Here is a 13,715-nt window from a genome sequence, read left to right as displayed (position 1 = left end):
AGAGACTGAGTACAGAATGGAAAAAGGTGAGAACAATGGAAGTAAGGGGAGTGGGGGAGGAATGGGATGTATTTAGGGAATCAGTGATGGATTGCGCAAAAGATGCTTGTGGCATGAGAAGAGTGGGAGGTGGGTTGATTAGAAAGGGTAGTGAGTGGTGGGATGAAGAAGTAAGAGTATTAGTGAAAGAGAAGAGAGAGGCATTTGGACGATTTTTGCAGGGAAAAAATGCAATTGAGTGGGAGATGTATAAAAGAAAGAGACAGGAGGTCAAGAGAAAGGTGCAAGAGGTGAAAAAAAGGGCAAATGAGAGTTGGGGTGAGAGAGTATCATTAAATTTTAGGGAGAATAAAAAGATGTTCTGGAAGGAGGTAAATAAAGTGCGTAAGACAAGGGAGCAAATGGGAACTTCAGTGAAGGGCGCAAATGGGGAGGTGATAACAAGTAGTGGTGATGTGAGAAGGAGATGGAGTGAGTATTTTGAAGGTTTGTTGAATGTGTTTGATGATAGAGTGGCAGATATAGGGTGTTTTGGTCGAGGTGGTGTGCAAAGTGAGAGGGTTAGGGAAAATGATTTGGTAAACAGAGAAGAGGTAGTGAAAGCTTTGCGGAAGATGAAAGCCGGCAAGGCAGCAGGTTTGGATGGTATTGCAGTGGAATTTATTAAAAAAGGGGGTGACTGTATTGTTGACTGGTTGGTAAGGTTATTTAATGTATGTATGACTCATGGTGAGGTGCCTGAGGATTGGCGGAATGCGTGCATAGTGCCATTGTACAAAGGCAAAGGGGATAAGAGTGAGTGCTCAAATTACAGAGGTATAAGTTTGTTGAGTATTCCTGGTAAATTATATGGGAGGGTATTGATTGAGAGGGTGAAGGCATGTACAGAGCATCAGATTGGGGAAGAGCAGTGTGGTTTCAGAAGTGGTAGAGGATGTGTGGATCAGGTGTTTGCTTTGAAGAATGTATGTGAGAAATACTTAGAAAAGCAAATGGATTTGTATGTAGCATTTATGGATCTGGAGAAGGCATATGATAGAGTTGATAGAGATGCTCTGTGGAAGGTATTAAGAATATATGGTGTGGGAGGCAAGTTGTTAGAAGCAGTGAAAAGTTTTTATCGAGGATGTAAGGCATGTGTACGTGTAGGAAGAGAGGAAAGTGATTGGTTCTCAGTGAATGTAGGTTTGCGGCAGGGGTGTGTGATGTCTCCATGGTTGTTTAATTTGTTTATGGATGGGGTTGTTAGGGAGGTAAATGCAAGAGTTTTGGAAAGAGGGGCAAGTATGAAGTCTGTTGGGGATGAGAGAGCTTGGGAAGTGAGTCAGTTGTTGTTCGCTGATGATACAGCGCTGGTGGCTGATTCATGTGAGAAACTGCAGAAGCTGGTGACTGAGTTTGGTAAAGTGTGTGGAAGAAGAAAGTTAAGAGTAAATGTGAATAAGAGCAAGGTTATTAGGTACAGTAGGGTTGAGGGTCAAGTCAATTGGGAGGTGAGTTTGAATGGAGAAAAACTGGAGGAAGTGAAGTGTTTTAGATATCTGGGAGTGGATCTGGCAGCGGATGGAACCATGGAAGCGGAAGTGGATCATAGGGTGGGGGAGGGGGCGAAAATTCTGGGAGCCTTGAAGAATGTGTGGAAGTCGAGAACATTATCTCGGAAAGCAAAAATGGGTATGTTTGAAGGAATAGTGGTTCCAACAATGTTGTATGGTTGCGAGGCGTGGGCTATGGATAGAGTTGTGCGCAGGAGGATGGATGTGCTGGAAATGAGATGTTTGAGGACAATGTGTGGTGTGAGGTGGTTTGATCGAGTAAGTAACGTAAGGGTAAGAGAGATGTGTGGAAATAAAAAGAGCGTGGTTGAGAGAGCAGAAGAGGGTGTTTTGAAGTGGTTTGGGCACATGGAGAGGATGAGTGAGGAAAGATTGACCAAGAGGATATATGTGTCGGAGGTGGAGGGAACAAGGAGAAGAGGGAGACCAAATTGGAGGTGGAAAGATGGAGTGAAAAAGATTTTGTGTGATCGGGGCCTGAACATGCAGGAGGGTGAAAGGAGGGCAAGGAATAGAGTGAATTGGAGCGATGTGGTATACCGGGGTTGACGTGCTGTCAGTGGATTGAAGCAAGGCATGTGAAGCGTCTGGGGTAAACCATGGAAAGCTGTGTAGGTATGTATATTTGCGTGTGTGGACGTATGTATATACATGTGTATGGCGGGGGGGGGGGGGGGGGGGGGTTGGGCCATTTCTTTCGTCTGTTTCCTTGCGCTACCTCGCAAACGCGGGAGACAGCGACAAAGTATAATAAATAAATATATATATATATATATATATATATATATATATATATATATATATATATATATATATATATATACCTCTGTATTTTGAGCACTCACCTTTATCCCCGTTGCCTTTGTACAATGGCACTATGCAAGCATTCCGCCAGTCCTCAGGCGCCTCACCATGAATCATACATACTTTAAATAACCTTACCAACCAGTCAACAATAGAGTCACCCGCATTTTTGAAAAATTCCACGATAATGCGATCCAAACCCGCTGCCTTGCCAGCTTGCATCTTCCTCAAAAATTTTACTACCTCTTCTGTGTTTACCAAATCATTCTCCCTAACCCTCTCACTTTGCACACCACCTCGGCCAAAGCACCCTATATCTGCCACTCTATCATCAAACACATTCAACAAACCTTCAAAAAAATCTCACTCCATCTCTTTCTCACATCACCACTACTTGTTATCATCTCCCCATTAGCCCCTTCACTGATGTTTCCATTTGTTCCCTTATCTTGTGCACTTTATTTACTTCCTTCCAAAACATCTTTTTATCCTACCTAAAAGTTAATGATACTCTCTCACCCCAAGTCTCATTTGCCCTCTTTTTCTGCCTTCTCTTGACCTCCTGCCTCTTTCTTTTATACATCTCCCAGTCATTTTTAATATTTCCCTGCAAAAATCGTCAAAATGCCTTTCTCTTCTCTTTCACTAATAATCTCAATTCTTCATCCCACCACTCACTACCCTTTCTAATCTGCCCACCTCCCACGCTTCTCATGCCACAAGCATCTTTTGCGCAAACCATCACTGCTTCCCTAAATACATCCCATTCCTCCTCCACTCCCCTTATGTCCTTTGTTCTCACCTTTTTCCATTCTGTACTCAGTTTCTTCTGGTACTTCCTCACACAAGTCTCCTTCCCAACCTCACTTACTCTCACCACTCTCTTCACTCCAACATTCTTTCTTCTTTTCTGAAAACCTCTTTACCTTCGCCTCCATAAGATGATGATCAGACTTCCCTCCAGTTGCACCTTTCAGTACATTAACATCCAAAAGTCTCGCTTTCGCGCGCCTATCAATTAATACGTAATCTAATATCGCTTTCTGGCCATCTCTCCTACTTACTTACGTATACTTATTCATGTCTGTCTTTTTGAACTAGGTATTCCCGATCACTAGTCCTTTTTCAGCACATAAATCTACAAGCTCTTCACCATCTCCATTTACAACACTGAACACCCTATGTACACCAATTATTCCCTCAATTGCCACATTACTCACCTTGAATTCAAATCACCCATCACTATGACCCGGTCTCGTGCTTCAAAACTATTATCACACTCACTCAGCTTTTCCCAAAACACTTGCCTCTCATGATCTTTCTTCTCATGCCTAGATGCATATGCATATGCATATAATCACCCATCTCTCTCCATCCTCTTTCAGTTTTACCCATATCAATCTAAAGTTTGCTTTCTTACACTGTATAGCATACTCCCACCACTCCTGTTTCAGGAGTAGTGCTACTCCCTCCCTTGTTCTTGTCCTCTCACTAACCCCTGACTTCACTCCCAAAACATTCCCAAACGACTCCTCCCCTTTACCCTTGAGTTCAGTTTCCCTTAACGCCAAAACATCCAGGTTCCTTTCCTCAAACATACTACATAGCTCTCCTTTTTTCTCATCTTGGTTACATCCCCACACATTTAGACACCCCAATCCAATATGTATATATATATATATATATATATATATATATATATATATATATATATATATATATATATATATATAATCATTTCAGCCATTTATCCAGGCAACTCACCTCCATGAGGATCCTCATGCAGCGGTCGAACTGTGGTCGGTAGGGGGCGTCGTGGGGGATGAGCCATGCAATCATAGAGGGCATGATGGACTCCCGGCCTATGTATAGATCTGTGCTGCCGTCTGAACTGGTAAAGGTCTCGGCGATGACGTATTCCAAGTAGGCGCGAATGTTTACGACCGCCTGTCTGGGATCCACAAATTATGAATGCTTATTCCTTGTTCCACAAATGTTCATGCACTTAGTTCAGAGCTAAAAAACAAAGCTAAAAGCCTCAAGCAATATCTAGGACTATATATTGTAACATAACGAGGCCTACACATAAGTTTTGCTTTCGCCCAGTTATAGTGTATAGAGTTTGGTGTAAAACAAAGGACATCGCTAAAGAAATCTTTGCAGTTCTAGCAACTTTGGTTCACCAACATTAGATAGCCATTTTCCTTATCATTAGATGTAGCAGGGCCATGACTATATCAAAGTTAAGTAGGCGAGGCAATGAAAGCACAGTGAATACTCTTACTTCCTTGAACATCTGTTTAGTCTCATTCCTTCTGGCATCACACTTTGTTCTCAGTGAGCTGTCCTGAAGTGTGCTTGACTGGTCATAGGGGTTAGATGTTATAAATACTTTTTTCTATTAACTGACTTAAGAGCATATTTCCATAATTCTGATTAAGTCTTCTAATAGAATCAAAAACCATTCTAAAGATTTCAAAAGATTACTTAATCGATTATCTTGTAAAATTATTTATCTACAGAGACTATCAGTGGAGTCCAAAGCTAACCTGAATGATGCGTTTGTCACTTACTTTTGCTCCAAGGTTTGCTGAAGACCTTCTATGATACTCGATCCGATCGACATCAGTTCGCCGAGCTTCCGATACGCATTGTTCTCAGATTTCATCAAGAAATCTCTGTACTGTGCTGCATATGGTGGCTGTGGTATTCTTTTCAGCAAAGAAAAATGCGGTACTTCAATTCATAGAATCGAATAAAGGTATTAGATTAAGACTGCATGTGTTCTCAAAGCAGTGAGACTTATTGCTCTCAAAACCAATTTGACAGCTAAAGACTGAGTGTGAACGAATGTGGCCTTTCTTGCCTGTTATCCTGGCATATACTAATAGTCCAAACCTTTTAGGTGGGGACACGTGCAGACAGTTCACGAGAACAATGGCCAAAATGATATTTGTAGAATAACGAGACGAGAGAGAGAGAGAGAGAGAGAGAGAGAGAGAGAGAGAGAGAGAGAGAGAGAGAGAGAGAGAGAGAGAGAGAGAGAGAGAGAGAGAGAGAGAGAGAGAGAGAGAGAGAGAGAGAGAGAGAGAGAGAGAGAGAGTAGTAGTAGTAGTAGTAACATCGCGATGCACAAAAAAAGGGAAGGTTGAAGAGAGGTGATGCCAAGAGTTGATGAGAAGAAACTTGATAGTGCTAAGGCTTTAGAGCTATTGGTCAAAAGTCTTTTTGTAACTTATAATGCATAAGAGCCCAAACGGCTAGGCGTTTTTATCACAGTATTTTCCTTACTATCCTGCTCATGACCATCTTGTCATCATCAGTTATATTTTGTGTTCCTTGCCCATTACGTTCTATATCCTGAAAGCTTATATTTGAAGATAGAGAGCTGAGGAAAATAGATGCACTAGAAATACTGGAGGTCTGACTTAAATCTCCCGAGCGTCATAATCCCTTATGTCGCTGATCATCACTGTATACCAATTTCCTACTTACAGGTTTTCCTGGTCTGGATGAGTTTAGGGGACATAGAGTGGCTCAGGTATACGTTAGTGGTCGTTAAACAGCAATATACATATGATGTTATAAGTGTCTTACTTGTCAACTACTTCAATCAACTCCTCTACGGTCTCTGGTCGAGGAGGGTACTTGGGCAGCGTGAGGTGGGCGGTGAGGTTGCCGCGGTAGACCGTCCCGATGATGAAGGCGAACACCAGCCAGGCCGCCACCAGCAGGCGGCTGGAACTGGTGGTGGGCAGCCGTCGTGGCAGGTTCTGCCCCAGCAGCATCCCTGCCAGGTCCTGCACCACCGACCCCGCCCCTACACTGCTACCTCCGTCTCTTCGACCTCCTACATGAACCACCTGAAGTGTAGAAAAAAAGGAGAAAGGACAGTGTTAAGCTGTATTGGTAATTACCGAACAGACAAATAAATTCTATGAAAATGACTTATCAACTTACATGTATATACCATAGAAAAGAGAAGGTTGAGAGCTGATCTACTGCAAGAATTCAAAATGATCAAAGGTGTCAATGATTTCAGTTTAGGAAACTATTTAATATTTGAATCGTCTGATGTAAAAAAAAAAAAAACAAGAGGGTGAAATTTTTCCGAATAAAGCGAAGGGCATTATTTTTCCAACTTTATTCATATATGGAATCATTTACCAATTATGTTGCTAAAGAGGAGACTTAAAAGATATATTGCTTCTAGTCTATATCAGATATATATGTATATATATATGTATATATATATATATATATATATATATTTATATATATATATATATATATATATATATATATATATATATATATATATATATATATATATATATATAAATATATATATATATATATTCATTTTTTCATACTATTCGCCATTTCCTACGTTAGCAATGTACCGTTAAGAACCGATGACTGAGATGTTGAGGGAATATCCCCACTTGGCTTCCTTCTTTGTTCCTTCTTTTGGAAAATTAAAGACGAGAGGGGAGGATTTCCAGCCCGCCGCTTCCTCCCCTCTAGTCGCCTTCTACGACACGCAGGGAATGCGTGGGAAGTATTCTTTCTCTCCTATCCCCAAAGATATATATATATATATATATATATATATATATATATATATATATTTTTTTTTTTTTTTTTTCATACTATCCGCCATTTCCCGCGACAGCGAGGTAGCGTTAAGAACAGAGGACTGGGTCTTTGAGGAAATATATATATATATATATATATATATATATATATATATATATATATTTTTTTTTTTTTTTTTTTCATACTATCCGCCATTTCCCGCGACAGCGAGGTAGCGTTAAGAACAGAGGACTGGGTCTTTGAGGAAATATATATATATATATATATATATATATCTTTTTATTCTCCCTAAAATTTACTGATAGTCTCTCACCCCAACTCTCATTTGCCCTTTTTTTCACCTCTTGCACCTTTCTCTTGACCTCCTGTCTCTTTCTTTTATACTTCTCCCACTCAATTGCATTTTTTCCCTGCAAAAATCGTCCAAATGCCTCTCTCTTCTCTTTCACTAATACTCTTACTTCTTCATCCCACCACACACTACCCTTTCTAAACAGCCCACCTCCCACTCTTCTCATGCCACAAGCATCTTTTGCGCAATCCATCACTGATTGACTAAATACATCCCATTCCTCCCCCACTCCCCTTACGTAAGACAAGGGAGCAAATGGGAACTTCAGTGAAGGGCGTAAATGGGGAGGTGATAACAAGTAGCGGTGATGTGAGAAGGAGATGGAATGAGTATTTTGAAGGTTTGTTGAATGTGTCTGATGACAGAGTGGCAGATATAGGGTGTTTTGGTCGAGGTGGTGTGCAAAGTGAGAGGGTTAGGGAAAATGATTTGGTAAACAGAGAAGAGGTAGTAAAAGCTTTGCGGAAGATGAAAGCCGGCAAGGCAGCAGGTTTGGATGGTATTGCAGTGGAATTTATTAAGAAAGGGGGTGACTGTATTGTTGACTGGTTGGTAAGGTTATTTAATGTATGTATGACTCATGGTGAGGTGCCTGAGGATTGGCGGAATGCGTGCATAGTGCCATTGTACAAAGGCAAAGGGGATAAGAGTGAGTGCTCAAATTACAGAGGTATAAGTTTGTTGAGTATTCCTGGTAAATTATATGGGAGGGTATTGATTGAGAGGGTGAAGGCATGTACAGAGCATCAGATTGGGGAAGAGCAGTGCGGTTTCAGAAGTGGTAGAGGATGTGTGGATCAGGTGTTTGCTTTGAAGAATGTATGTGAGAAATACTTAGAAAAGCAAATGGATTTGTATGTAGCATTTATGGATCTGGAGAAGGCATATGATAGAGTTGATAGAGATGCTCTGTGGAAGGTATTAAGAATATATGGTGTGGGAGGCAAGTTGTTAGAAGCAGTGAAAAGTTTTTATCGAGGATGTAAGGCATGTGTACGTGTAGGAAGAGAGGAAAGTGATTGGTTCTCAGTGAATGTAGGTTTGCGGCAGGGGTGTGTGATGTCTCCATGGTTGTTTAATTTGTTTATGGATGGGGTTGTAAGGGAGGTAAATGCAAGAGTCCTGGAAAGAGGGGCAAGTATGAAGTCTGTTGGGGATGAGAGAGCTTGGGAAGTGAGTCAGTTGTTGTTCGCTGATGATACAGCGCTGGTGGCTGATTCATGTGAGAAACTGCAGAAGCTGGTGACTGAGTTTGGTAAAGTGTGTGGAAGAAGAAAGTTGAGAGTAAATGTGAATAAGAGCAAGGTTATTAGGTACAGTAGGGGTGAGGGTCAAGTCAATTGGGAGGTGAGTTTGAATGGAGAAAAACTGGAGGAAGTGAAGTGTTTTAGATATCTGGGAGTGGATCTGTCAGCGGATGGAACCATGGAAGCGGAAGTGGATCATAGGGTGGGGGAGGGGGCGAAAATTTTGGGAGCCTTGAAAAATGTGTGGAAGTCGAGAACATTATCTCGGAAAGCAAAAATGGGTATGTTTGAGGGAATAGTGGTTCCAACAATGCTGTATGGTTGCGAGGCGTGGGCTATGGATAGAGATGTGCGCAGGAGGATGGATGTGCTGGAAATGAGATGTTTGAGGACAATGTGTGGTGTGAGGTGGTTTGATCGAGTAAGTAACGTAAGGGTAAGAGAGATGTGTGGAAATAAAAAGAGCGTGGTTGAGAGAGCAGAAGAGGGTGTTTTGAAATGGTTTGGGCACATGGAGAGAATGAGTGAGGAGAGATTGACCAAGAGGATATATGTGTCGGAGGTGGAGGGAACGAGGAGAAGAGGGAGACCAAATTGGAGGTGGAAAGATGGAGTGAAAAAGATTTTGTGTGATCGGGGCCTGAACATGCAGGAGGGTGAAAGGAGGGCAAGAAATAGAGTGAATTGGAGTCATGTGGTATACAGGGGTTGACGTGCTGTCAGTGGATTGAAGCAAGGCATGTGAAGCGTCTGGGGTAAACCATGGAAAGCTGTGTAGGTATGTATATTTGCGTGTGTGGACGTGTGTATGTACATGTGTATGGGGGGGGGGGTTGGGCCATTTCTTTCGTCTGTTTCCTTGCGCTACCTCGCAAACGCGGGAGACAGCGACAAAGTATAAAAAAAAAAAAAAAAAAAAAAAATATATATATATATATATATATATATATATATATATATATATATATATATATATATATATATATATATATATTTGTATATATATATATACATATAAATATATATATATATATATATATATATATATATATATATATATATATATATATATATATATATATATATATATATATATATATATATATATATATATATATATATATATATATATATATATATATATATATATATATATATATATATATATATGTTAATGTGCTGAGAGGTGCACTGGAGGGATGTCTGATCATTATCTTGTGGAGGCTAAGGTGAAGATTTGTATGGGTTTTCAGAAAAGAAGAGTGAATGTTGGGGTGAAGAGGGTGGTGAGAGTAAGTGAGCTTGGGAAGGAGATTTGTGTGAGGAAGTACCAGGAGAGACTGAGTACAGAATGGAAAAAGGTGAGAACAATGGAAGTATGGGGAGTGGGGGAGGAATGGGATGTATTTAGGGAATCAGAGATGGATTGCGCACAAGATGCTTGTGGCATGAGAAGACTGGGAGGTGGGTTGATTAGAAAGGGTAGTGAGTGGTGTGATGAAGAAGTAAAATTATTAGTGAAAGAGAAGAGAGAGGCATTTGGACGATTTTTGCAGGGAAAAAATGCAATTGAGTGGGAGATGTATAAAAGAAAGAGACAGGAGGTCAAGAGAAAGGTGCAAGAGGTGAAAAAGAGGGCAAACGAGAGTTGGGGTGAGAGAGTATCATTAAATTTTAGGGAGAATAAAAAGATGTTTTGGAAGGGGGTAAATAAAGTGCGTAAGACAAGGGAGCAAATGGGAACTTCAGTGAAGGGCGCAAATGGGGAGGTGATAACAAGTAGTGGTGATGTGAGAAGGAGATGGAGTGAGTATTTTGAAGGTTTGTTGAATGTGTTTGATGATAGAGTGGCAGATATAGGGTGTTTTGGTCGAGGTGGTGTGCAAAGTGAGAGGGTTAGGGAAAATGATTTGGTAAACAGAGAAGAGGTAGTGAAAGCTTTGCGGAAGATGAAAGCCGGCAAGGAAGCAGGTTTGGATGGTATTGCAGTGGAATTTATTAAAAAAGGGGGTGACTGTATTATTGACTGGTTGGCAAGGTTATTTAATGTATGTATGACTCATGGTGAGGTGCCTGAGGATTGGCGGAATTCGTGCATAGTGCCATCGTACAAAGGCAAAGGGGATAAGAGTGAGTGCACAAATTACAGAGGCATAAGTTTGTTGAGTATTCCTGGTAAATTATATGGGAGGGTATTGATTGAGAGGGTGAAGGCATGTACAGAGCATCAGATTGGGGAAAAGCAGTGTGTTTTCAGAAATGGTAGAGGATGTGTGGATAAGGTGTTTCCTTTGAAGAATGTATGTGAGAAATACTTAGAAAAGCAAATGGATTTGTATGTAGCATTTATGGATCTGGAGAAGGCATATTCACATTTACTCTTAACTTTCTTCTTTCACACACTTTACCAAACTCTATCACCAGCTTCTGCAGTTTCTCACATGAATCAGCCACCAGCGCTGTATCATCAGCGAACAAACTGACTCACTTCCGAAGCTCTCTCATCCCCAACAGACTTCATACTTGCCCCTCTTTCCAAAACTCTTGCATTTACCTCCCTAACAACCCCATCCATAAACAAATTAAACAAAAACCATGGAGACATCACACACCCCTGCCGCAAACCTACATTCACTGAGAACCAATCACTTTCCTCTCTTCCTACACGTACACATGCCTTACATCCTCGATAAAAACTTTTCACTGCTTCTAACAACTTGACTCCCACACCATATATTCTTAATACCTTCCACAGAGCATCTCTATCAACTCTATCATATGCCTTCTCCAGATCCATAAATGCTACATACAAATCCATTTGCTTTTCTAAGTATTTCTCACATACATTCTTCAAAGCAAACACCTGATCCACACATCCTCTACCACTTCTGAAACCACACTGCTCTTCACCAATCTGATGCTCTGTACATGCCTTCACCCTCTCAATCAATACCCTCCCATATAATTTACCAGGAATACTCAACAAACTTATACCTCTGTAATTTGAGCACTCACTCTTATCCCCTTTGCCTTTGTACAATGGCACTATGCACGCATTCCGCCAATCATCAGGCACCTCACCGTGAGTCATACGTACATTAAATAACCTTACCAACCAGTCAACAATACAGTCACCCCCTTTTTTAATAAATTCCACTGCAATACCATCCAAACCTGCATTAGCAAGGTAGCTTTAGGAACAGAGGACTGGGCCTTTGAGGGAATATCCTCACCTGGCCCCCTTCTCTGTTCCTTCCTTTGGAAAATTAAAAAAAAAAAAACGAGAGGGGAATATTTCCAGCCACCCGCTCCCTCCCCTTTTAGTCGCCTTTTACAACATGTAGGGAATACATGGGACGTATTCTTTCTTCCCTATCCCCAGGGATATATATATATATATATATATATATATATATATATATATATATATATATATATATATATATATATATATATATATATATATATATATATATATTCATATATATATATATATATATATATATATATATATATATATATATATATATATATATATATATATATATATATATATATATATATATATATAGATATATATATATGAATATATATATATATATATATATATATATATATATATATATATATATATATATATATATATATATATATATATATATATATATATATATATATATATATATATATATATATATATATCATACTTTGTCGCTGTCTCTCGCGTTAGCGAGGTAGCACAAGGAAACAGACGAAAGAATGGCCCAACCCTCCCACATACACATTTATAAACACACTCGCCCACTTACGCACATATGCATACCTATACATTTCAACGTATACATACATATACATACACAGACATACGCATATATACACATGTACATATTCATACTTGCTGCCTTTATCCATTCTCGTCGCCACCCCGCCACACCTGAAAAGGCAACCCACTCCCCACGCATGCGCGCGAGGTAGCGCTAGGAAAAGACAACAAAGGCCACATTCGTTTACACTTAGTCTCTAGCTGTAATGTATAATGCACCGAAACCACAGTTCCCTTTCTACATCTAGGCCCCACAAAACTTTCCATGATTTACCCCAGACTCTTTAAATGCCATGGTTCAATCCATTGACAGCACGTCGACTCCGGTATACCACATCGTTCCAATGCACTGTATTCCTTGCACGCCCTTCACCCTTCTGTGTGTTCAGGCCCCGATCGCTCAAAACCTATTTCATTGCATCCTTTCACCACCAATTTTGTCTCCCACTTCTCGTTCCCTCCACCTCCGACACATATAACCTCTTTGACAATCTTTCCTCACTCATTCTCCCCATTTGACCAAACAATTTCAATACACCCTCCTCTGCTGTCTCAACCACACTCTTTTTATTACCACACATATCTTTTACCCTCTCATTACTTACTCGATCAAACCACCTCACACCACATATTCTCCTCAAAGATCTCTTTACCAACACATCCACCCTCCTCCGCGCAACCCTATTTATAGCCCACTCCTCGCAACCATATAACATTGTTGGAACCACTATTCCTTCAAACATACCCATATTTGACCGAGCTAAATTTCTCGCCTTCCACACATTTTTCAACGCTTACAGAACCTTCGCCCCCTCCCCTATCTTGTGACTCATTTCCACTTCCATGGTTCTCTCCGCTGCCAAATCCACTCCCAGATATGTAAACATTTCACTTCCTTCAGCTTTTCTCCATTCAAACTAACCACCCAATTTACTTTTCCCTGAACCCTACTGAACCTAATAACCCTACTCTTACTCACATTTACTCTAAGCTTTCTTCTTTCACGCACTTTGCCAAACTCAGTCACCAGCTTCTGCAGTTTCTCACCCGAATTAGCCACCAGCGCTGTATCATCAGCGAACAACAACTGACTTACTTCACAAGCCCTCTCATCCACAACAGACGGCATACTTGCCCTTCTCGCCAAAACTCTTGCATTCACCTCCCTAACAATCCCATCCACAAACAAACTAAACAACCATGGAGACATAACGCACTCCTGCCGCAAACCGACATTCAGTGGGAACCAATCACTTTCCTCTCTTCCTTTCTTATATATTTGCCTTACATCCGCGATATAAACTTTTCACTGCTTCTAGCAACCTACCTCCCTC

The 13,715-nt window shown here is 40.5% G+C and overlaps 1 protein-coding gene across 1 annotated transcript in view; it reads right to left on the bottom strand.

Moving 5' to 3' along the window:
- Window positions 1–13,715, bottom strand: part of LOC139754190 (ionotropic receptor 93a-like) — a 298,583-nt gene that overhangs the window by 13,689 nt on the left and 271,179 nt on the right. Inside the window, exons 8-10 of the mRNA XM_071671401.1 lie at window positions 5,958–6,223; window positions 4,934–5,071; window positions 4,125–4,311 (exon numbers count right to left, since the gene is read on the bottom strand). Coding sequence (XP_071527502.1) covers window positions 4,125–4,311; window positions 4,934–5,071; window positions 5,958–6,223 — 591 coding nt within the window. The remainder of the gene's footprint in view (window positions 1–4,124; window positions 4,312–4,933; window positions 5,072–5,957; window positions 6,224–13,715) is intronic.

This window comes from Panulirus ornatus, chromosome 16, assembly GCF_036320965.1.
Source record: "Panulirus ornatus isolate Po-2019 chromosome 16, ASM3632096v1, whole genome shotgun sequence".
NCBI classification, from domain to species: domain Eukaryota; kingdom Metazoa; phylum Arthropoda; class Malacostraca; order Decapoda; family Palinuridae; genus Panulirus; species Panulirus ornatus.
This window is presented reverse-complemented; position numbering and strand designations above follow the sequence as displayed.